General features: G+C 40.5%; 1 protein-coding gene across 1 annotated transcript in view; it reads right to left on the reverse strand.

Moving 5' to 3' along the window:
• The window catches only part of LOC128650437 (RING finger protein 145), a 308,620-nt gene that overhangs the window by 21,386 nt on the left and 259,762 nt on the right, over nucleotides 1-27,472 (reverse strand). Inside the window, exon 10 of the mRNA XM_053704381.1 lies at nucleotides 17,923-18,279. Coding sequence (XP_053560356.1) covers nucleotides 17,923-18,279 — 357 coding nt within the window. The remainder of the gene's footprint in view (nucleotides 1-17,922; nucleotides 18,280-27,472) is intronic.

Here is a 27,472-nt window from a genome sequence, read left to right on the forward strand (position 1 = left end):
CAACTGAACTGATCAAGGTATGCTGCGGTACATACATACTTTTGCTATTTACCCTCCCTCTCCCTTCCCAGTTTATAACATAACAGTGTGGGGCTGTTTAAACAATAATTAAAATATAATAGAATGGTTTTACCCTCCCTCTCCCCAGTGCTTGCTATTTATAACAGTGCCTGAAGCACTTAGTCTGAAGTTTATTTTTGTTTTTTAAACCATACAGCGTGGGGCTGTGTAAAAAATAATAAACATATAAAAGACTGGTAATGTTACCGGCCTGCCTGAATAACATTACCAGTCTTTTATATGTTTATTATTGTTTACACAGCCCCACACTGTATGTTTTAAAAACAAAATTAAACTTCAGACTAAGTGCTTCAATGCTCCGTGTTCAGTGCAGTCCAGGACTCAGGAGGAGTCAGATTGTTACACAGTGACTCAGGAGTCATGCATTTAAACGATTCAGGAAGAATCGGATTTGCGAGTCAGCAGGCAGAGCGTCAGTAAGACTCGAATCTGCAGCTCTGTGTCACATGTCCAGTAGGTGAACTGATGAATCGGTTCATGAACCGGTTCACTTTAACGAACGGTCCGAAATGAACCGATTCATCTAAATGAATCGAACTTCACATCTCTATGTGTCATACCTCAAGCAGCAAAGTCTGCCCACTGTTTCCCCCAACTGAAGTTACTTCATCTCAACAGTCCTGTGTGGAAACAGCTATCGATTTTAGTAACGGTTGCTAAAATCATTTTCCTCTTACAAACAGAAATCTTCATCTCTTTTCTGTTTCAGAGTAAATAGTACATACCAGCACTATTTTAAAATAACAAACTCTTGATTGAAGAACAAAAACTACATTTAAACACCAAAAAACTCTAAGCCATCTCCGTGGAGATGTTGCCTGTGCAACGGCAAAGAGAATGACTGGGGTAGGCGGAGCCTAGGAGGGACTATATGGCCAGCTTTGCTGGGCTCTTTGCCATTTCCTGTTGGGGAGGAGAATATCCCACAAGTAAGGATGACGCCGTGGACCGGACACACCTATGTTGGAGAAATATATATCTATACAACCATATACGTATAGATTTGCCCATACACGGCACATAACCTAGCGCAGTATTAACACATAAATATATATCTATACAAGCATATACGTATAGATTTGCACATACACGGTACAGAACCTAGCGCAGTATTAACACATAAATATATATCTGTACAAGCATATACGTATAGATTTGCCCATACACGGTACAGAACCTAGCGCAGTATTAACACATAAATATATATCTATACAACCATTTACGTATAGATTTGCACATAGACGGCACATAACCTAGCGCAGTATTAACACATAAATATATATCTATACAACCATATACGTATAGATTTGCACATAGACGGCACATAACCTAGCGCAGTATTAACACATAAATATATATCTATACAACCATATACGTATAGATTTGCACATAGAGGGCACAGAACCTAGCGCAGTATTAACACATAAATATATATCTATACAACCATATACGTATAGATTTGCCCATACACGGCACAGAACCTAGCGCAGTATTAACACATAAATATATATCTATACAACCATATACGTATAGATTTGTCCATACACGGCACATAACCTAGCGCAGTATTAACACATAAATATATATCTATACAAGCATATACGTATAGATTTGCACATACACGGTACAGAACCTAGCGCAGTATTAACACATAAATATATATCTGTACAAGCATATACGTATAGATTTGCACATAGATGGCACATAACCTAGCGCAGTATTAACACATAAATATATATCTATACAACCATATACGTATAGATTTGCACATAGAGGGCACAGAACCTAGCGCAGTATTAACACATAAATATATATCTATACAACCATATACGTATAGATTTGCCCATACACGGCACAGAACCTAGCGCAGTATTAACACATAAATATATATCTATACAACCATATACGTATAGATTTGCCCATACACGGCACAGAACCTAGCGCAGTATTAACACATAAATATATATCTATACAACCATATACGTATAGATTTGCACATAGACGACACAGAACCTAGCACAGTATTAACACATAAATATATATCTATACAACCATATACGTATAGATTTGCCCATACACGGCACAGAACCTAGCGCAGTATTAACACATAAATATATATCTATACAAGCATATACGTATAGATTTGCACATAGAGGGCACAGAACCTAGCGCAGTATTAACACATAAATATATATCTATATAAGCATATACGTATAGATTTGCCCATACACGGCACAGAACCTAGCGCAGTATTAACACATAAATATATATCGATACAAGCATATACGTATAGATTTGAACATACACGGTACAGAACCTAGCGCAGTATTAACACATAAATATATATCTGTACAAGCATATACGTATAGATTTGCACATAGACGGCACATAACCTAGCGCAGTATTAACACATAAATATATATCTATACAAGCATATACGTATAGATTTGCACATAGACGGCACATAACCTAGCGCAGTATTAACACATAAATATATATCTATACAAGCATATACGTATAGATTTGCACATAGACGGCACATAACCTAGCGCAGTATTAACACATAAATAAATATCTATACAACCATATACGTATAGATTTGCCCATACACGGCACAGAACCTAGCGTAGAATTAACACATAAATATATATCTATACAAGCATATACGTATAGATTTGCCCATACACGGCACAGAACCTAGCGCAGTATTAACACATAAATATATATCTATACAACCATATACGTATAGATTTGCACATAGAGGGCACAGAACCTAGCGCAGTATTAACACATAAATATATATCTATACAAGCATATACGTATAGATTTGCCCATACACGGCACAGAACCTAGCGCAGTATTAACACATAAATATATATCTATACAACCATATACGTATAGATTTGCACATAGACGGCACAGAACCTAGCGCAGTATTAACACATAAATATATATCTATACAAGCATATACGTATAGATTTGCCCATACACGGCACAGAACCTAGCGCAGTATAAACACATAAATATATATCTATACAACCATATACGCATAGATTTGCACATAGACAGCACATAACCTAGCGCAGTATAAACACATAAATATATATCTATACAACCATATACGTATAGATTTGCCCATAGACGGCGCAGAACCTAGCGCAGTATTAACACATAAATATATATCTATACAACCATATATACGTATAGATTTGCCCATACACGGCACAGAACCTAGCGCAGTATTAACACATAAATATATATCTATACAAGCATATACGTATAGATTTGCCCATACACGGCACATAACCTAGCGCAGTATTAACACATAAATATATATCTATACAAGCATATACGTATAGATTTGCCCATACACGGCACAGAACCTAGCGCAGTATTAACACATAAATATATATCTATACAAGCATATACGTATAGATTTGCCCATACACGGCACAGAACCTAGCGCAGTATTAACACATAAATATATATCTATACAAGCATATACGTATAGATTTGCCCATACACGGCACAGAACCTAGCGCAGTATTAACACATAAATATATATCTATACAACCATATACGTATAGATTTGCACATAGAGGGCACAGAACCTAGCGCAGTATTAACACATAAATATATATCTATACAAGCATATACGTATAGATTTGCCCATACACGGCACAGAACCTAGCGCAGTATTAACACATAAATATATATCTATACAAGCATATACGTATAGATTTGCACATAGACGGCACAGAACCTAGCGCAGTATTAACACATAAATATATATCTATACAAGCATATACGTATAGATTTGCCCATACACGGCACATAACCTAGCGCAGTATTAACACATAAATATATATCTATACAAGCATATACGTATAGATTTGCCCATACACGGCACAGAACCTAGCGCAGTATTAACACATAAATATATATCTATACAACCATATACGTATAGATTTGCACATAGACGGCACAGAACCTAGCGCAGTATTAACACATAAATATATATCTATACAAGCATATACGTATAGATTTGCCCATACACGGCACATAACCTAGCGCACTATTAACACATAAATATATATCTATACAAGCATATACGTATAGATTTGCACATAGACGGCACAGAACCTAGCGCAGTATTAACACATAAATATATATCTATACAACCATATACGTATAGATTTGCACATACACGGCACAGAACCTAGCGCAGTATTAACACATAAATATATATCTATACAACCATATACGTATAGATTTGCCCATACACGGCACAGAACCTAGCGCAGTATTAACACATAAAACATAATTTATGCTTACCTGATAAATTTATTTCTCTTGTAGTGTATCCAGTCCACGGATCATCCATTACTTGTGGGATATTCTCCTTCCCAACAGGAAGTTGCAAGAGGATCACCCACAGCAGAGCTGCTATATAGCTCCTCCCCTCACTGCCATATCCAGTCATTCGACCGAAACAAGACGAGAAAGAAGAAACCATAGGATGCAGTGGTGACTGTAGTTTAATTAAAATTTAGACCTGCCTTAAAAGGACAGGGCGGGCCGTGGACTGGATACACTACAAGAGAAATAAATTTATCAGGTAAGCATAAATTATGTTTTCTCTTGTTAAGTGTATCCAGTCCACGGATCATCCATTACTTGTGGGATACCAATACCAAAGCTAAAGTACACGGATGATGGGAGGGACAAGGCAGGAACTTAAACGGAAGGAACCACTGCCTGTAGAACCTTTCTCCCAAAAACAGCCTCCGAAGAAGCAAAAGTGTCAAATTTGTAAAATTTTGAAAAGGTGTGAAGCGAAGACCAAGTCGCAGCCTTGCAAATCTGTTCAACAGAGGCCTCATTTTTAAAGGCCCAGGTGGAAGCCACAGCTCTAGTAGAATGAGCTGTAATACTTTCAGGGGGCTGCTGTCCAGCAGTCTCATAGGCTAAGCGTATTATGCTCCGAAGCCAAAAGGAGAGAGAGGTTGCCGAAGCTTTTTGACCTCTCCTCTGTCCAGAGTAAACGACAAACAGGGCAGATGTTTGACGAAAATCTTTAGTAGCCTGTAAGTAAAACTTCAAGGCACGGACTACGTCCAGATTATGCAAAAGACGTTCCTTCTTTGAAGAAGGATTAGGACACAATGATGGAACAACAATCTCTTGATTGATATTCCTGTTAGAAACCACCTTAGGTAAAAACCCAGGTTTGGTACGCAGAACTACCTTGTCTGAATGAAAAATCAGATAAGGAGAATCACAATGTAAGGCAGATAACTCAGAGACTCTTTGAGCCGAGGAAATAGCCATCAAAAACAGAACTTTCCAAGATAAAAGTTTAATATCAATGGAATTAAGGGGTTCAAACGGAACTCCCTGAAGAACTTTAAGAACCAAGTTTAAGCTCCACGGGGGAGCAACAGTTTTAAACACAGGCTTAATCCTAACCAAAGCCTGACAAAATGCCTGGACGTCTGGAACTTCTGCCAGACGCTTGTGCAAAAGAATAGACAGAGCAGAGATCTGTCCTTTTAAAGAACTAGCTGATAAGCCTTTGTCCAAACCCTCTTGGAGAAAGGACACTATCCTAGGAATCCTAACCTTACTCCATGAGTAACTCTTGGATTCACACCAATAAAGATATTTACGCCATATCTTATGGTAGATTTTCCTGGTGACAGGCTTCCGAGCCTGTATTAAGGTATCAATGACTGACTCGGAGAGGCCACGCCTTGATAGAATCAAGCGTTCAATCTCCATGCAGTCAGTCTCAGAGAAATTAGATTTGGATGATTGAAAGGACCTTGTATTAGAAGGTCCTGCCTCAGAGGCAGAGTCCATGGTGGAAGAGATGACATGTCCACTAGGTCTGCATACCAGGTCCTGCGTGGCCACGCAGGCGCTATCAGAATCACCGATGCTCTCTCCTGTTTGATTTTGGCAATCAGTCGAGGGAGCAGAGGAAACGGTGGAAACACATAGGCCAGGTTGAAGAACCAAGGAGCTGCTAGAGCATCTATCAGCGTTGCTCCCGGGTCCCTGGACCTGGATCCGTAACAAGGAAGCTTGGCGTTCTGGCGAGACGCCATGAGATCCAGTTCTGGTTTGCCCCAACGATGGACCAGTTGAGCAAACACCTCCGGATGGAGTTCCCACTCCCCCGGATGAAAAGTCTGACGACTTAGAAAATCCGCCTCCCAGTTCTCTACGCCTGGGACGTGGATCGCTGACAGGTGGCAAGAGTGAGACTCTGCCCAGTGAATTATCTTTGAGACTTCTAACATCGCTAGGGAACTCCTGGTTCCCCCTTGATGGTTGATGTAAGCCACAGTCGTGATGTTGTCCGACTGAAATCTGATGAACCTCAGTGTTGCTAACTGAGGCCAAGCTAGAAGAGCCTTGAATATTGCTCTTAACTCCAGAATATTTATTGGGAGGAGTTTCTCCTCCTGAGTCCACGATCCTTGAGCCTTCAGGGAGTTCCAGACTGCGCCCCAACCTAGAAGGCTGGCATCTGTTGTTACAATCGTCCAATCTGGCCTGCGAAAGGTCATACCCTTGGACAGATGGACCCGAGAAAGCCACCAGAGAAGAGAATCTCTGGTCTCTTGATCCAGATTTAGTAGAGGGGACAAATCTGAGTAATCCCCATTCCACTGACTTAGCATGCATAATTGCAGCGGTCTGAGATGCAGGCGCGCAAATGGCACTATGTCCATTGCCGCTACCATTAAGCCGATTACTTCCATGCACTGAGCCACTGACGGGCGTGGAATGGAATGAAGGACACGGCAAGCATTTAGAAGTTTTGATAACCTGGACTCCGTCAGGTAAATTTTCATCTCTACAGAATCTATAAGAGTCCCTAGGAAAGAGACTCTTGTGAGTGGTGATAGAGAACTCTTTTCCACGTTCACTTTCCACCCATGCGACCTCAGAAATGCCAGAACTATCTCTGTATGAGACTTGGCAATTTGAAAGCTTGACGCCTGTATCAGGATGTCGTCTAGATACAGAGCCACCGCTATGCCTCGCGGTCTTAGAACCGCCAGAAGTGAGCCCAGAACCTTTGTAAAAATTCTCGGGGCAGTGGCCAACCCGAAGGGAAGAGCTACAAATTGGTAATGCCCGTCTAGAAAGGCAAACCTTAGGAACCGATGATGATCTTTGTGAATCGGTATGTGAAGGTAGGCATCCTTTAAGTCCACTGTGGTCATGTACTGACCCTCTTGGATCATGGGTAGGATGATCCGAATAGTTTCCATTTTGAATGATGGAACTCTGAGGAATTTGTTTAAGATCTTTAGATCCAAGATTGGTCTGAAGGTTCCCTCTTTCTTGGGAACCACAAACAGATTTGTTTAAAATCCCTGTCCTTGTTCCGTCCGCGGAACTGGATGGATCACTCCCATTACTAGGAGGTCTTGCACACAGCTTAGGAATGCCTCTTTCTTTATCTGGTTTGCTGATAACCTTGAAAGATGAAATCTCCCTTGTGGAGGCGAAGCTTTGAAGTCCAGAAGATATCCCTGAGATATGATCTCCAACGCCCAGGGATCCTGAACATCTCTTGCCCACGCCTGGGCGAAGAGAGAAAGTCTGCCCCCCCACTAGATCCGTTTCCGGATAGGGGGCCGTTCCTTCATGCTGTCTTGGTGGCAGCAGCAGGCTTTCTGGCCTGCTTGCCCTTGTTCCAGGACTGGTTAGGTTTCCAGGCCTGTCTGGAATGAGCAACAGTTCCCTCTTGTTTTGAAGCGGAGGAAGTTGATGCTGCTCCTGCCTTGAAATTTCGAAAGGCACGAAAATTAGACTGTTTGGCCTTTGATTTGGCCCTGTCCTGAGGAAGGGTATGACCCTTGCCTCCAGTAATGTCAGCAATAATTTCCTTCAAGCCAGGCCCGAATAAGGTCTGCCCCTTGAAAGGAATGTTGAGTAATTTAGACTTTGAAGTCACGTCAGCTGACCAGGATTTAAGCCATAGCGCCCTACGCGCCTGGATGGCGAATCCGGAATTCTTAGCCGTTAGTTTAGTCAAATGAACAATGGCATCAGAAACAAATGAGTTAGCTAGCTTAAGCGTTCTAAGCTTGTTAATAATTTCATTCAATGGAGCTGTCTGGATGGCCTCTTCCAGGGCCTCAAACCAGAATGCCGCCGCAGCAGTGACAGGCGCAATGCATGCAAGGGGCTGTAAAATAAAACCTTGTTGAATAAACATTTTCTTGAGGTAACCCTCCAATTTTTTATCCATTGGATCTGAAAAAGCACAACTGTCCTCAACCGGGATAGTGGTACGCTTTGCTAAAGTAGAAACTGCTCCCTCCACCTTAGGGACCGTCTGCCATAAGTCCCGTGTAGTGGCGTCTATTGGAAACATTTTTCTAAATATAGGAGGTGGGGAAAAGGGCACACCGGATCTATCCCACTCCTTGCTAATAATTTCTGTAAGCCTTTTAGGTATAGGAAAAACGTCAGTACACACCGGCACCGCATAGTATCTATCCAGCCTACACAATTTCTCTGGAATTGCAACTGTGTTACAGTCATTCAGAGCAGCTAATACCTCCCCAAGCAATACACGGAGGTTCTCAAGCTTAAATTTAAAATTAGAAATCTCTGAATCAGGTTTCCCCGAGTCAGAGATGTCACCCACAGACTGAAGCTCTCCGTCCTCATGTTCTGCATACTGTGACACAGTATCAGACATGGCTCTAACAGCATTGGCGCGCTCTGTATCTCTCCTAACCCCAGAGCTATCGCGCTTGCCTCTTAATTCAGGCAATCTAGATAATACCTCTGACAGGGTATTATTCATGATTGCAGCCATGTCCTGCAAGGTAATCGCTATGGGCGTCCCTGATGTAATTGGCGCCATATTAGCGTGCGTCCCCTGAGCGGGAGGCGAAGGGTCTGACACGTGGGGAGAGTTAGTCGGCATAACTTCCCCCTTGACAGAACCCTCTGGTGATAATTCTTTTATAGATAAAGACTGATCTTTACTGTTTAAGGTGAAATCAATACATTTAGTACACATTCTGCTATGGGGCTCCACCATGGCTTTCAAACATAATGAACAAGTAGGTTCCTCTGTGTCAGACATGTTTAAACAGACTAGCAATGAGACTAGCAAGCTTGGAAAACACTTTAAAAAAAGTTTACAAGCAATATAAAAAACGTTACTGCGCCTTTAAGAAACACAAATTTTCCCAAATTTTTAAATAACAGTGAAAAAATGCAGTTACACTAACAAAATTTTTACAGTGTATGTAATAAGTTAGCAGAGCATTGCACCCACTTGCAAATGGATGATTAACCCCTTAATACCAAAAACGAAATAACAAATGACAAAAACGTTTTTTAAACAGTCACAACAACTGCCACAGCTCTACTGTGGCTTTTTACCTCCCTCAATACGACTTTTGAAGCCTTTTGAGCCCTTCAGAGAAGTCCTGGATCATGCAGGAAGAAGCTGGATGTCTGTGTCTGTAATTTTTGCTGTGCAAAAAAACGCTAAAATAGGCCCCTCCCACTCATATTACAACAGTGGGAAGGCTCAGGGAACTGTTTCTAGGCAGCCATGTGGAAAAAACTAGGCCCCAATAAGTTTTATCACCAAACATATGTAAAAAACGATTAAACATGCCAGCAAACGTTTTAAAATACACTTTTATAAGAGTATGTATCTCTATTAATAAGCCTGATACCAGTCGCTATCACTGCATTTAAGGCTTTACTTACATTACTTCGGTATCAGCAGAATTTTCTAGCAAATTCCATCCCTAGAAAAATATTTTAACTGCACATACCTTATTACAGGAAAACCTGCACGCTATTCCCCCTCTGAAGTTACCTCACTCCTCAGAATATGTGAGAACAGCAAAGGATCTTAGTTACTTCTGCTAAGATCATAGAAAACGCAGGCAGATTCTTCTTCTAAATACTGCCTGAGATAAACAGTACACTCCGGTACCATTTAAAAATAACAAACTTTTGATTGAAGAAATAAACTAAGTATAAAACACCACAGTCCTCTTACGACCTCCATCTTAGTTGAGAGTTGCAAGAGAATGACTGGATATGGCAGTGAGGGGAGGAGCTATATAGCAGCTCTGCTGTGGGTGATCCTCTTGCAACTTCCTGTTGGGAAGGAGAATATCCCACAAGTAATGGATGATCCGTGGACTGGATACACTTAACAAGAGAAATATATATCTATACAACCATATACGTATAGATTTGCCCATAGACGGCACAGAACCTAGCGCAGTATTAACACATAAATATATATCTATACAAGCATATACGTATAGATTTGCCCATACACGGCACAGAACCTAGCGCAGTATTAACACATAAATATATATCTATACAAGCATATACGTATAGATTTGCCCATACACGGCACAGAACCTAGCGCAGTATTAACACATAAATATATATCTATACAAGCATATACGTATAGATTTGCCCATACACGGCACATAACCTAGCGCAGTATTAACACATAAATATATATCTATACAAGCATATACGTACAGATTTGCCCATACACGGCACATAACCTAGCGCAGTATTAACACATAAATATATATCTATACAACCATATATACGTATAGATTTGCCCATACACGGCACAGAACCTAGCGCAGTATTAACACATAAATATATATCTATACAACCATATACGTATAGATTTGCAGATAGACGGCACATAACCTAGCGCAGTATAAACACATAAATATATATCTATACAACCATATACGTATAGATTTGCCCATACACGGCACAGAACCTAGCGCAGTATTAACACATAAATATATATCTATACAAGCATATACGCATAGATTTGCCCATACACGGCACAGAACCTAGCGCAGTATTAACACATAAATATATATCTATACAACCATATACGTATAGATTTGCACATAGACGGCACAGAACCTAGCGCAGTATTAACACATAAATATATATCTATACAACCATATACGTATAGATTTGCCCATACACGGCACAGAACCTAGCGCAGTATTAACACATAAATATATATCTATACAACCATATATACGTATAGATTTGCCCATACACGGCACATAACCTAGCGCAGTATTAACACATAAATATATATCTATACAAGCATATACGTATAGATTTGCCCATACACGGTACAGAACCTAGCGCAGTATTAACACATAAATATATATCTATACAAGCATATACGTATAGATTTGCCCATAGACGGCACAGAACCTAGCGCAGTATTAACACATAAATATATATCTATACAAGCATATACGTATAGATTTGCCCATACACGGCACAGAACCTAGCGCAGTATTAACACATAAATATTTATCTATACAACCATATACGTATAGATTTGCCCATACACGGCACAGAACCTAGCGCAGTATTAACACATAAATATATATCTATACAACCATATACGTATAGATTTGCCCATAGACGGCACAGAACCTAGCGCAGTATTAACACATAAATATATATCTATACAAGCATATACGTATAGATTTGCCCATACACGGCACAGAACCTAGCGCAGTATTAACACATAAATATATATCTATACAACCATATACGTATAGATTTGCCCATACACGGCACATAACCTAGCGCAGTATTAACACATAAATATATATCTATACAACCATATACGTATAGATTTGCCCATACACGGCACAGAACCTAGCGCAGTATTAACACATAAATATATATCTATACAAGCATATACGTATAGATTTGCCCATACACGGCACAGAACCTAGCGCAGTATTAACACATAAATATATATCTATACAACCATATACGTATAGATTTGCCCATAGATGGCACAGAACCTAGCGCAGTATTAACACATAAATATATATCTATACAAGCATATACGTATAGATTTGCCCATACACGGCACAGAACCTAGCGCAGTATTAACACATAAATATATATCTATACAACCATATACGTATAGATTTGCACATAGAGGGCACAGAACCTAGCGCAGTATTAACACATAAATATATATCTATACAACCATATACGTATAGATTTGCCCATACACGGCACAGAACCTAGCGCAATATTAACACATAAATATATATCTATACAACCATATACGTATAGATTTGCAGATAGACGGCACATAACCTAGCGCAGTATTAACACATAAATATATATCTATACAAGCATATACGTATAGATTTGCCCATACACGGCACATAACCTAGCGCAGTATTAACACATAAATATATATCTATACAACCATATACGTATAGATTTGCACATACACGGCACAGAACCTAGCGCAGTATTAACACATAAATATATATCTATACAACCATATACGTATAGGATTTGCCCATACACGGCACAGAACCTAGCGCAGTATTAACACATAAATATATATCTACACAACCTTATACGTATAGATTTGCCAATACACGGCACAGAACCTAGCGCAGTATTAACACATAAATATATATCTATACAAGCATATACGTATAGATTTGCCCATACACGGCACAGAACCTAGCGCAGTATTAACAGATAAATATATATCTATACAACCATATACGTATAGATTTGCCCATACACGGCACATAACCTAGCGCAGTATTAACACATAAATATATATCTATACAACCATATACGTATAGATTTGCCCATACACGGCACAGAACCTAGCGCAGTATTAACACATAAATATATATCTATACAAGCATATACGTATAGATTTGCCCATACACGGCACAGAACCTAGCGCAGTATTAACACATAAATATATATCTATACAACCATATATACGTATAGATTTGCCCATACACGGCACAGAACATAGCGCAGTATTAACACATAAATATATATCTATACAAGCATATACGTATAGATTTGCCCATACACGGCACATAACCTAGCGCAGTATTAACACATAAATATATATCTATACAACCATATACATATAGATTTGCCCATACACGGCACAGAACCTAGCGCAGTATTAACACATAAATATATATCTATACAACCATATACGTATAGATTTGCCCATACACGGCACATAACCTAGCGCAGTATTAACACATAAATATATATCTACACAACCATATACGTATAGATTTGCTAATACACGGCACAGAACCTAGCGCAGTATTAACACATAAATATATATCTATACAACCATATACGTATAGATTTGCCCATACACGGCACAGAACCTAGCGCAGTATTAACACATAAATATATATCTATACAACCATATACGTATAGATTTGCACATAGACGGCACAGAACCTAGCGCAGTATTAACACATAAATATATATCTATACAAGCATATACGTATAGATTTGCCCATACACGGCACAGAACCTAGCGCAGTATTAACACATAAATATATATCTATACAAGCATATACGTATAGATTTGCCCATACACGGCACATAACCTAGCGCAGTATTAACACATAAATATATATCTATACAAGCATATACGTATAGATTTGCCCATACACGGCACATAACCTAGCGCAGTATTAACACATAAATATATATCTATACAACCATATACGTATAGATTTGCCCATACACGGCACAGAACCTAGCGCAGTATTAACACATAAATATATATCTATACAAGCATATACGTATAGATTTGCCCATACACGGCACAGAACCTAGCGCAGTATTAACACATAAATATATATCTATACAAGCATATACGTATAGATTTGCCCATACACGGCACATAACCTAGCGCAGTATTAACACATAAATATATATCTATACAACCATATACGTATAGATTTGCCCATACACGGCACAGAACCTAGCGCAGTATTAACACATAAATATATATCTATACAAGCATATACGTATAGATTTGCCCATAGATGGCACAGAACCTAGCGCAGTATTAACACATAAATATATATCTATACAAGCATATACGTATAGATTTGCCCATACACGGCACAGAACCTAGCGCAGTATTAACACATAAATATATATCTATACAACCATATACGTATAGATTTGCACATAGAGGGCACAGAACCTAGCGCAGTATTAACACATAAATATATATCTATACAACCATATATACGTATAGATTTGCCCATACACGGCACAGAACCTAGCGCAGTATTAACACATAAATATATATCTATACAACCATATACGTATAGATTTGCAGATAGACGGCACATAACCTAGCGCAGTATTAACACATAAATATATATCTATACAACCATATACGTATAGATTTGCCCATACACGGCACAGAACCTAGCGCAGTATTAACACATAAATATATATCTATACAACCATATACGTATAGATTTGCACATAGACGGCACAGAACCTAGCGCAGTATTAACACATAAATATATATCTATACAAGCATATACGTATAGATTTGCCCATACACGGCACATAACCTAGCGCAGTATTAACACATAAATATATATCTACACAACCATATACGTATAGATTTGCCAATACACGGCACAGAACCTAGCGCAGTATTAACACATAAATATATATCTATACAAGCATATACGTATAGATTTGCCCATACACGGCACAGAACCTAGCGCAGTATTAACAGATAAATATATATCTATACAACCATATACGTATAGATTTGCCCATACACGGCACATAACCTAGCGCAGTATTAACACATAAATATATATCTATAAAAGCATATACGTATAGATTTGCCCATACACGGCACAGAACCTAGCGCAGTATTAACACATAAATATATATCTATACAACCATATATACGTATAGATTTGCCCATACACGGCACAGAACATAGCGCAGTATTAACACATAAATATATATCTATACAAGCATATACGTATAGATTTGCCCATACACGGCACAGAACCTAGCGCAGTATTAACACATAAATATATATCTATACAAGCATATACGTATAGATTTGCCCATACACGGCACAGAACCTAGCGCAGTATTAACACATAAATATATATCTATACAAGCATATACGTATAGATTTGCCCATACACGGCACATAACCTAGCGCAGTATTAACACATAAATATATATCTACACAACCATATACGTATAGATTTGCCAATACACGGCACAGAACCTAGCGCAGTATTAACACATAAATATATATCTATACAACCATATACGTATAGATTTGCACATAGACGGCACATAACCTAGCGCAGTATTAACACATAAATATATATCTATACAACCATATACGTATAGATTTGCCCATACACGGCACAGAACCTAGCGCAGTATTAACACATAAATATATATCTATACAAGCATATACGTATAGATTTGCCCATACACGGCACAGAACCTAGCGCAGTATTAACAGATAAATATATATCTATACAACCATATACGTATAGATTTGCCCATACACGGCACATAACCTAGCGCAGTATTAACACATAAATATATATCTATACAACCATATACGTATAGATTTGCCCATACACGGCACATAACCTAGCGCAGTATTAACACATAAATATATATCTATACAAGCATATACGTATAGATTTGCCCATAGACGGCACAGAACCTAGCGCAGTATTAACACATAAATATATATCTATACAACCATATACGTATAGATTTGCCCATACACGGCACAGAACCTAGCGCAGTATTAACACATAAATATATATCTATACAACCATATACGTATAGATTTGCACATAGACGGCACAGAACCTAGCGCAGTATTAACACATAAATATATATCTATACAACCATATACGTATAGATTTGCCCATACACGGCACAGAACCTAGCGCAGTATTAACACATAAATATATATCTATACAACCATATACGTATAGATTTGCCCATACACGGCACAGAACCTAGCGCAGTATTAACACATAAATATATATCTATACAACCATATACGTATAGATTTGCCCATACACGGCACATAACCTAGCGCAGTATAAACACATAAATATATATCTATACAACCATATACGTATAGATTTGCACATAGACGGCTATGTAAAGTTTGTTTTTCTAACACCCCCATACCCGCTCACTTTAGCCCCTAAAAACTGCTTCGTGCAGTTATGATTTTATTAAAGGCACTGCACACTTTATTTTATTAAAGGGACACTGAACCCAAATGTTTTCTTCCGTGATTCAGATAGAGCATGCAATTTTAAGCAACTTTCTAATTTACTCCTATTTTTAATTTTTCTTCGTTCACTTGCTATCTTTATTTGAAAAAGAAGTACTCTGGACAGCACTTTTTTATTGGTGGATGAATTTATCAACCAATCAGCAAGAATAGCACAGGTTATTCACCAAAAATGGGCCGGCATCTAAACTTACATTCTTGCATTTTAAATAAAGATACCAAGAGAAGGAAGAAAATTTGATAATAGGAGTAAATTAGAAAGTTTCTTAAAATTGCATGCTCTATCTAAATCACGAGAAAAAAAAATTGGGTTCAGTGTCCCTTTAAAGGCACTGCACACTTTATTAAAGGCACTGCACACTTTATTAAAGGCACCGCACACTTTATTTTATTAAAGGCACCGCACACTTTATTTTATTAAAGGCACTGCACACTTTATTTTATTAAAGGCACTGCACACTTTATTTTATTAAAGGCACTGCACAGTTTATTTTATTAAAGGCACTGCACAGTTTATTTTATTAAAGGTACCGCACACTTTATTTTATTAAAGGCACTGCACACTTTATTTTATTAAAGGCACTGCACACTTTATTTTATTAAAGGCACTGCACACTTTATTTTATTAAAGGCACTGCACACTTTATTTTATTAAAGGTACCGCACACTTTATTTTATTAAAGGTACCGCACACTTTATTTTATTAAAGGCACCGCACACTTTATTTTATTAAAGGCACTGCACACTTTATTTTATTAAAGGTACCGCACACTTTATTTTATTAAAGGCACCGCACACTTTATTTTATTAAAGGCACTGCACACTTTATTTTATTAAAGGCACTGCACACTTTATTTTATTAAAGGCACTGCACACTTTATTTTATTAAAGGCACTGCACACTTTATTTTATTAAAGGCACTGCTCACTTTATTTTATTAAAGGCACTGCACACTTTATTTTATTAAAGGCACCGCACACTTTATTTTATTAAAGGCACTGCACACTTTATTTTATTAAAGGTACCGCACACTTTATTTTATTAAAGGCACCGCACACTTTATTTTATTAAAGGCACTGCACACTTTATTTTATTAAAGGCACTGCACACTTTATTTTATTAAAGGTACCGCACACTTTATTTTATTAAAGGCACTGCACACTTTATTTTATTAAAGGCACTGCACACTTTATTTTATTAAAGGCACTGCACACTTTATTTTATTAAAGGTACCGCACACTTTATTTTATTAAAGGCACCGCACACTTTATTTTATTAAAGGCACTGCACACTTTATTTTATTAAAGGCACTGCACACTTTATTTTATTAAAGGCACTGCACACTTTATTTTATTAAAGGCACTGCACACTTTATTTTATTAAAGGCACTGCACACTTTATTTTATTAAAGGCACTGCACACTTTATTTTATTAAAATACACTACACACTTTATCTTGGGGGCAATTGGGGGATATTTTACAAATTAGCCAGAGCTTGCAGTAGCAATTAGTGCTCCACTTGTAATCTAGCCTTAGAAGGTGACAAGATATTGGTCATCTATGACCTACCCAGGATATGTAGCTGTACAAGCTAGTAACAGTGGTTTTGTATCTAACACCAGCTGATCAGAGGCGGTTACCTGAAAACAGATCGAGCACACATCGTTATGGTCCTGCAGCTGTTCCTTGGTAGCCAGGGGCAAGCGGCTGATTTTCTTTGCTGCCTCTCTCCTCAGCAGGAAGCTTTTCCAGCCCGACTGAGCTCTCAGCCAGACATTAAAATAAGAATGGACGATGATGACAGAAGCTCCCATCCAGCTCCACTCGCCAAAGATGGACTCCCAGGTCCCATAACCCACCACACAGATGGCTACCAGGAACTCAAGAACGCGGCTGACAGCGTTAACGTAATAGATGATTTCATCCATCTTCTCCACTATGTTATCCTTGAAAAACTCTATCATGAATAGAGTGTAAATGAACAGGGTGCCCAGAACCTAGGTGAGAATAAGAGTCCTGTGAGATGGTGAGAATGTTATCTGGGTCATACACTAAACCAAACTGACCATACATGAGAGTATGAAATGACATTAAAGGGACATGATACCCAAATGTTGAAGCACTTGAAAGTGATGCAGTATAGCTGTAAAAAGCCAACTAGAAAATATCACCTGAACAACTCTATGTAAAAAAGAAAGATATTTTACCTCAAAATGTCCTAAGTATTTAAACCCAATTGTAAAGGACTTTAAGCAGCCAATCAGTATGCCTGTCCCGGGACTTGCAAGGGAGTGAGCCTCATGCACACATGTTATTTCCCAATTCAGTTTAAGGAAGTTTACTATGAGATCACAGTAAAATAATTTATGACCTCAACACTGCTGATGCTGATTGGCTGCTGTTCATTTCTTCCTTTTTTTTTTACATGCACCTGGGCAGTAACTGGCAGATAACTTTTTACAGAGCACTTACTCTGGTGAGCTGAGGAAATTGTGAGGTAAAAACATAAATTATGCTTACCTGATACTTTTATTTTCTTCAGATGGAAAGAGTCCACAGCTGCATTCATTACTTTTGGGAAATTCAGAACCTGGCCACCAGGAGGAGACAGAGACCCCAGCCAAAGGCTTAAATACTCCTCCCACTCCCCTCATCCCCCAGTCATTCTGCCGAGTAACAAGGAACAGTAGAAGAAATATCAGGGTTAAAAGGTGCCAGAAGAACAAAAATTATGGCCGCCCCACAGAAAAATACAGGCGGGTAGCTGTGGACTCTTTCCATCTGAAGAAAAGAAAATGATCAGGTAAGCATAATTTATGTTTTTCTTCATAAATGGAAAGAGTCCACAGCTGCATTGATTACTTTTGGGAAAACAATACCCAAGCTAAAGAGGACCCAGAATGCAAAAACGGGAGGGTACAAAAGGCGGCCCATTCTGAGAGCACCAGACCTGAAAACCCCTACCCAGCAAAAACCCGCTTCGTCCGAAGCCGAGAAAACATTGAAAAAGGACACTGACCCACAGAAAGTCACAAGCTTTGCTAGAGACCGCAGAAAATATACTTGCCTGAGCCACACGCCTCTGGGAGACACCATCGCCCAGCAGTCGGTCCCCCACAACACACCCCTTACCAGAGAAAGGGATCAACCGTAAACTCCCAAAAAGGAAGAGAACACAGAGACACCAGACAAGGATACCCATAGACCTTAAATAGGGTAGAACAAGTTCCAAATAAATAAGGAAAAAAACTCCAGAACCAAGTCAAGCTCACAGAGACCAAAAACCAGTCCAGAGAAACAAGGGGAGGCAACGCCCAGACCCCAAAGAGTACAGAAACCACAAGATTAGGACTGGGATCTGAAAACAGAGAAGAAAACTTCTCTGATTACAGTGCAAACGCACCCTAAATAAAAACTGAAGAGGAAGTCCTCAAGTCGCAAGGAACTCAAAATATCAAGATATTCAGAGCCAAAATATGTGCTGCAAACCCAGATAGAAAACACCTGCATTAAGCACATGCAATAGTCCTACCAGGATGACTTGTAAACCAAAATACTAAGGCACAACTGCTTGAAGAACCTTTCTCCCAAAAGAAGCCTCAGTCAAAGCAAAAGTATCAAACTTGTAAAATTTAGAAAAAGTGTGTAAAGATGACCAAGTGGCAGCTTTGCAAATCTGTTCCACAGAAGCTTCATTTTTGAGCCGTAATTTTTTAAGGAGGCTGCTGTCCAGCTGTCTCATATGCCAAGCAAATAACACTCTGCAGCCAAAAAGAAAGAGAAGCAGCCATAGCTTTCTGACCCTTGCATTTCCCAGAGAAAACAACAAAGAAAGAAGAAGACTGGCAAAACTCCTTAGTCGCCTGTAAATAAAATTTCAACGCACGAACCACATCCACGTTGTGCAACAAACGCTGCTTATGAGAAGAAGGAGTAGGACACAAAGAAGGAACAACAATCTCTTGATTAATATTCTTATCTGAAACAACCTTGGGAAGGAAACCTAAGGCAGTACGCAGAACCACCTTATCAGAATGAAAAATAAGGTGAGAAAAACCACACTGCAGTGCTGAAAGCTCAGAAACTCTTTGAGCCGAAGAAATAGCAACCAAAAACAAAACCTTCCAAGATAACATCTTAATATCCAAAGAATGCATAGGCTCAAACAGAACTTAAACAAAGGTCGGATTCTAACTAAGGTCTGACAAAAAGACTGAACATCTGGCATATCCGCCAGACCCTTGTGCAACAAAATAGATAAAGCAGAAATCTGACCTTTCAAAATATTGGCAGATAAACCCTTCTCCAGACCCTCCTGAAGAAAAGACAAAATCCTAGGAATCCTAACTCTACTCCAAGAATAACCTTTGGACTCACACCAATAAAGATATTTACCCATATCCTATATAATAAATGGCCAAGTATGTTTGTCAGATGCAGTCATGCGCAGTAGAGACTGCACGTGACAAACATACCTGGCCGTTTGGATACTGACACTCAGCACAGAGCAAGGCTGAAGCGGAGTGTCAGGGAGCGTGGCCGACGGGAGCGTCGCGATGGGGGTGTGGCCGGGTGGGTGTCGCCGGGTGGGGTGCCGCGATGGGGGCGTGGCCAGAGAGGCAAAGACTTTCAATTAAGACAGAGCCAGAGAGGGAGCAGGAGAGGGGGGGGAGGGCCAAAGAGGGGGGGGAGAGAGCCGAGGGGGGGGAGAGAGCCAAAGGGGGGGAGGGCTAAAGAGGGGGGGAGAGAGCCAAAGGGGGGGGGGAGCCAAAGAGGGGTGAGAGAGAGAGCCAAAGAGGAAAGAGAGCCAAAGAGGGGAGAGAGAGCCAAAGAGGGGGGAGAGAGAGCCAAAGAGGGGGGGGGGGGGGAGAGAGCCAAAGAGGGGGGGGGAGAGAGCCAAAGAGGGGGGGAGAGAGAGCCAAAGAGGGGGGGAGAGAGAGCCAAAGAGGGGGGGAGAGAGCCAAAGAGGGGGGGAGAGAGCCAAAGAGGGGGGGGAGAGAGCCAAAGAGGAAAGAGAGCCAAAGAGGGGGGAGAGAGAGCCAAAGAGGGGAGAGAGAGCCAAAGAGGGGGAAGAGAGAGCCAAAGAGGGGGGGGAGAGCCAAAGAGGGGGGAGAGAACAAAAGAGGGGGGAGAGAACAAAAGAGGGGGGAGAGAACAAAAGAGGGGGGAGAGAACAAAAGAGGGGGGAGAGAACAAAAGAGGGGGGAGAGAACAAAAGAGGGGGGAGAGAACAAAAGAGGGGGGAGAGAACAAAAGAGGGGGGAGAGAACAAAAGAGGAGGGAGAGAACAAAAGAGGGGGGAGAGAACAAAAGAGGGGGTGAGAACAAAAGAGGGGGGTGAGAACAAAAGAGGGGGGAGAGAGAGCAAAAGAATGGGGGGAGAGAGCCAAAGAGGGGAGAGAGAGAGCAAAAGAGAGGAGAGAGAGAGCAAAAGAGAGGAGAGAGAGCGCAAAGGAGAGGGGGGAGAGAAAGCAAAAGAGAGGGGGAAGAGAGAGCAAAAGAGAGGGGGGAGAGAGCAAGGGGTGGGACCGCTGTACTGCAAAAAATGGCCCATGTACACGGGCTTTAGTACTAGTCTTATAATAAATCTTCCTAGTCACAGGCTTAGGAGCCTGAATCATAGTCTCAATAACCGACTCTGAAAACCCACGCTTAGATAATATCAAGCGTTCAATCTCCAAGCAGTCAGCTTCAGAGAAACGAGATTTGGATAAATGAAGGGCCCCTGAAGTAGAAGGTCCTTCCTCAATGGAAGTGTCCAAGGTGGAAGAGATGACATCTCCACCAGATCTGCATACCAGATCCTGTGCGGCCACGCCGGTGCAATGATAATCACTGACACCCTCTCTTGTCTAATACGAGCAATGACCTGAGGAAGAAGAGCAAACGAAGGAAATGCATAAGCCAGACTAAACTCCCAAGGCACTGCCAGAGCATCTACCAGTACAGCCTGAGGATCCCTTGACCTCGACCCTTACCTCAGGAGCTTGGCAATCTGACGAGATGCCATGAGATCCAACTCCGGCTGTCCCCATCTGAGAATCAAGCTAGAAAAGACCTCTGGATGAAGTTCCCACTCCCCCGGATGAAAAGTCTGTCTACACAGAAAATCTGCTTCCCAATTGTCCACCCCTGGAATGTGGATCGCAGACAGACAGCAGTTGTGAGCCTCGGCCCACTGAATAACCTTGGCAACCTCTGTCATGGCCAAGGAACTCTGAGTTCTTCCCTGATGATTGATGCAATCCACCAACGTTATATTGTCCGACATCTGATAAACTGGGCAGAAGCTAGCTGAGGCTAGACCAGAAGAGCATTGAAGATTGCCCTGAGCTCTAGAATATTTATGGGAAGAATCGACTCCTCCCGAGTCCATAGACCCTGAGCCTTCAATGAACCCCAGACAGCTCCCCATCCCAGCAGACTGGCATCCGTGGTCACGATCACCCAGTTTGGTCTGCGAAAGCAGGTTCCCTGGGAGAGAAGATCTTGAGACAACCACCACAGAAGAGAATACCTTGTCGCCTGATCCAGAAACATTTGGGGAGACAGATCCGCATAATCCCCATTCCATTGTCTGAGAATGCATAATTGCAAAGGTCTGAGATAAAACCGAGCAAACGGTATGATGTCCATAGCTGACACCATCAGACCAATTACCTCCATACACTGAGCCACTGACAGTTGAAGAGAGGACTGAAGGGCAAGACAAGAGTTGAAGATATTTGTTCTTCTGACCTCTGTCAGAAAAATCTTCATCTCTAGAGAATATATAATGGTCCCCAAGAATACAACTCTTGTAGCAGGAACAATGAACTTTTTCCTAAATTCACCTTCCATCCGTGGGAGCGCAGAAAAGACAACTCCGTGTGGGGGTTTGCTTGTTGAAAGGATGACGCCTGAACCATAATATCGTCCAGATAAGGCGCCACTGCAACACCCCACAACCTTAGCACCGCCAACAGCGCTCCCAGAACCTTCAAGAAAATTCTGGGGGCTGTTGCCAGACCAAAACTGAAAATGTTTGTCTAGAAACCGTAAGAACTTGTGATGATCCTTGTGGATGGGAAAATGCAGATATTCATATTTTAAATCCACAGTAGTCATGAACTGTCCCTCCTGAATCAAAGGAAGAATGGAATGGATAGTGTCCATCTTGAACGATGGAACTCTGAGAAATTTGTTTACACATTTGAGAACCTAGACCCTGCTCCTAAACTGGAACAGGAACTATCACTCCCAGATCGGAAGATCCTGGACACATCTTAAGAACACCTCTCTCTTTTTTTTTTTTTTACAATAGTTTTTATTGCTTTCACAAAAATACATGCGTTACACTAATATCAACATCTTTTGGTAACATAAAAACTGTGGGAAAGGGGAAGGAAGAAATTAAGGGGGGAGAAAAGGGAAAGAGCAAGGGACAATGGAAATGGAAAATCAAGTTATACATTTATGGTTAACTTAGCCATAGGTATCATATGTGGTATGTGGGAAAAGGTCCAATGATTTTTATTAGGGGTCATCAATCTGTGTGATCCATTAAAGTCCATGATATGAGGCAGAATGTCGAGATCTTCTTTGAGAGGAGAGGGAATCACAACTATTCAGGCTCTCTGTATGCGGTATTCACTGTCTGGGGTAAGCAGAGTTCAGGTAAAGCCCCCAATGTGGGGCAATAGACAATTAGTAATATGATACATATTAAAGAGTCATGCGAAGAGCTAAGGTTAGTTGCGAGAGAAATTCAGAGAGAGAGATAGAAGGGGAGTAGGCAGAAGGAGAGAATTTAGGAAGAAAAGAAGGGCAATTTGTGAATGAAACATGGTAGTACTTAGATATTAGGATATGGCAAGGTGCAGGGTGAGAGACAAGTATGTGTATAGATTAAAGGGGCGGACTAGTGGTTATCACTGAAGGTACATCCTGGCTATAGGCGTGTGGATGGCCAAGCTGCGTACTACTGATGGGGATATTGATAGAGTGGACTAAGGACTCCCAGTAGAATTTTATATCTGCAAAGAAAGTGGTCTTATTTCTTTAAAAAAAAGCCATATTCCTCCAGTGACAGTATTTCCTCTGTTTTTTTGAGCCAACTCTCAAAAGTTGGTGTTTAAGGAGATTTCCAATGCAAGGCTATGAGAGATTTCGCACTGTTGAGACCTATTCTAATTAATGTGGACCTAATTTTACATCTGGGTGGGGGAGTCTCATTAAGGAGGGCTACTGATGGGGTTAATAAAAAGTCTGAGCCAATCAGGGGTCGGAAAGTATTCTCGATCTGATTCCAAAAGGTGGTCAATTTATTGCAGTGCCACCACATGTGCAACATATTACCTTGCATTTTGCACCCCCTCCAGCAATATGCTGAAGAGGATGGATAGATGCGTTTAAGCCTTGTCGGGGTCAGGTACCATCTTAGGAGAATTTTGTAGTTAAGTTCTATGATCTTAGGGGAGGTAGAGGATTTACGTGTATTCTGATATATTATCTGCCATTGCTTGGGGTCTATATTAGTACAGAGTTCGCGATGCCACTGGGTAGTATAGTAGGGGAGCTGCACAGATTGTGCGTTGTGTAGTTTTGGCAAATGAGAGTGAACCTCTGGTGATGGTCCCTGACAGGCAGGATTGTTCAAAAGGGGTGGGTGGCCTGAGTAAGTCTTTTTTATTCTGGGATTTATGTATGAGATGGTTTAATTGGGCGTATTTCAACCAGGGGGAAAAGGAACCATGTAGAATATGTGATAGTTCTGTTCTGGGTTTCAATTTACCTTGTTCCACTAGATTCGCTATAGGGATGGAGTCCAATAGCTCCTGAACTATGTAGTCTTTCCCGTGTGATTCGTAACCGCCCATGAGTTCAATGTTGGGAAAGATTGGAGTGAGTGGCGAAGCGGCTGTGGAGAGCGCAGGATTGGCTTTGAGGAGGTGATCCCAGATGTCGAAAATGTGTCTGGTGAAGACATGCAGGGTGGAGTTTGTCGGGTTTTAGGAAGCCAGCATAGGGAGCTGCGTGTGGGCGCTTTGAGTAAATGGGAGTCCAATGCTATCCAAGCCTTAGAATCCCTTCTACAATGCCAGTCTAATATTTTTTGTAAGACTACTGAGAGGTAGTAAAGACTTATATTGGGGAGGCCCAGACCGCCATGTTGCAAGGATCTGTGCATTGTAGTCTTGTTTATTCTTGGTCGGGTTGAACACCAAATAAAAGAATTGATGATGCTCTGTAATTGTTGTAAATAAGATTTGGGAAGTGCAATTGGTAGGACTTGCAGTATAAAATCTTGGGTAGTATAGACATCTTGATGGTTTGTATCCTACCCCACCAGGATATATGTTTGTCTTTCTAAGTGGAGAGTAAGTGTTGAATAGATTGGAGTAGTGACCGATAATTAAGGGGGAACCAATGAGATGGGGTAAGAGACAGTGTTATTCCCAGATATTTAAGATGTGATGTTTGAAGTTTAAAAGGACATATATTTTGCAGTTCTAGAAATTTATCGGATTTCATAGATATGTTTAATATTTCGGATTTATTGTAGTTAATGCGGAAGTGTGAACACCTCTCTCTTTATCTGGTCTACAGATAATCTTGAAAGGTGAAACCTGCCCCTGGGAGGAAAACTTTTCAACTCCAACTTGTCCGTGGGATACCACATCCATCGCCCAGGGATCTGGAACATCCCGAAACCAAGCCTGAGTGAAAAAAGAAAGTCTGCCCCCCACAAGATCCGCTCCCGGACCGGGGGCAGACCCTTCCTGCTGACTTTGAATCAGAGACAGGCTTCTCAGACTGCTTCCCCTTGTTCCAAGACTGATTGGACTTCCAGGAGGACTTGGACTGTTCCTGTTTGAAGAAAGAGGAGGAAGGCTTGCCCGCAAAGTTACAAAAGGAATGAAAATTACTCTGACGACCCTTTGACTTATTTCTCTTATCCTGGGGAAGAGAATGACCCTTTCCTCCCGTAATATCTGAAATAATCTCAGCTAAGCCCGGCCCAAACAAGGTCTTACCCTTGTAAGGAATAGACAAAAGCTTAGACTTAGAAGACACATTCGCAGACCAAGACTTCAACCACAAAGCCCTGCGAGCCAAAACAGCAAAGCCAGAAATCTTTGCTCCCAGCTTCATGACCTGCAAAAATGCATCCGTGATAAAGGAATTAGCCAATTTAAGAGCCCTAATCCTATCTAGAATTTCCTCAAGAGGCGTATCTGCCTGCATAGAATCAGATGACGCATCAAACCAATATGCTGCCGCACTAGTGACAGTAGCAATACACACCGCAGGCTGCCATTGCAACCCCAGGTGAACAACATAATTTATGTAAGAATTTACCTAATAAATTCATTTCTTTCATATTTCATAAGAGTCCATGAGCTAGTGACGTATGTGATATACAATCCTACCAGGAGGGGCAATGTTTCCCAAACCTCAAAATACCTATAAATACACCCCTCACCACACCCACAATTCAGCTTAACGAATAGCCAAGAAGTGGGGTGATAAAGAAAGGAGTAAAAAGCATCAACAAAGGAATTTGGAAATAATTGTGCTTTATACAAAAAATCATAACCACCATACAAAGGGTGGGCCTCATGGACTCTTGCCAGTATGAAAGAAATGAATTTATCAGGTAAATTCTTACATAAATTATGTTTTCTTTCATGTAATTGGCAAGAGTCCATGAGCTAGTGACGTATGGGATATCAATACCCAAGAGGTGGAACTCCACTCAAGAATCACTAGAGAGGGAGGGATAAAAATAAACAACAGCCATTTCTCGCTGAAAAAATAATCCACAACCCAAAATATAAGTTATTCTCATAATGAAAAGAAAAACTTAAAACATCAGCAGAAGAATCAAACTGAAACAGCTGCCTGAAGAACTTTTCTACCAAAAACTGCTTCTGAAGAAGCAAACACATCAAAATAGTAGAATTTAGTAAATGTATGCAAAGAAGACCAAGTCGCTGCTTTGCAAATCTGATCAACTGAAGCTTCATTCTTAAAAGCCCATGAAGTGGAGACTGATCTAGTAGAATGAGCTGTAATTCTCTGAGGCGGGGCCTATCCCCACTCCAAATAAGCTTGATGAATCAAAAGCTTTAACCAAGAAGCCAAGAAATAACAGAGGCCTTCTGACCTTTCCTAGGACCAGAAAATATAACAAATAGACTAGAAGTC

The sequence above is a fragment of the Bombina bombina genome, chromosome 2, assembly GCF_027579735.1.
Source record: "Bombina bombina isolate aBomBom1 chromosome 2, aBomBom1.pri, whole genome shotgun sequence".
NCBI lineage: Eukaryota > Metazoa > Chordata > Amphibia > Anura > Bombinatoridae > Bombina > Bombina bombina.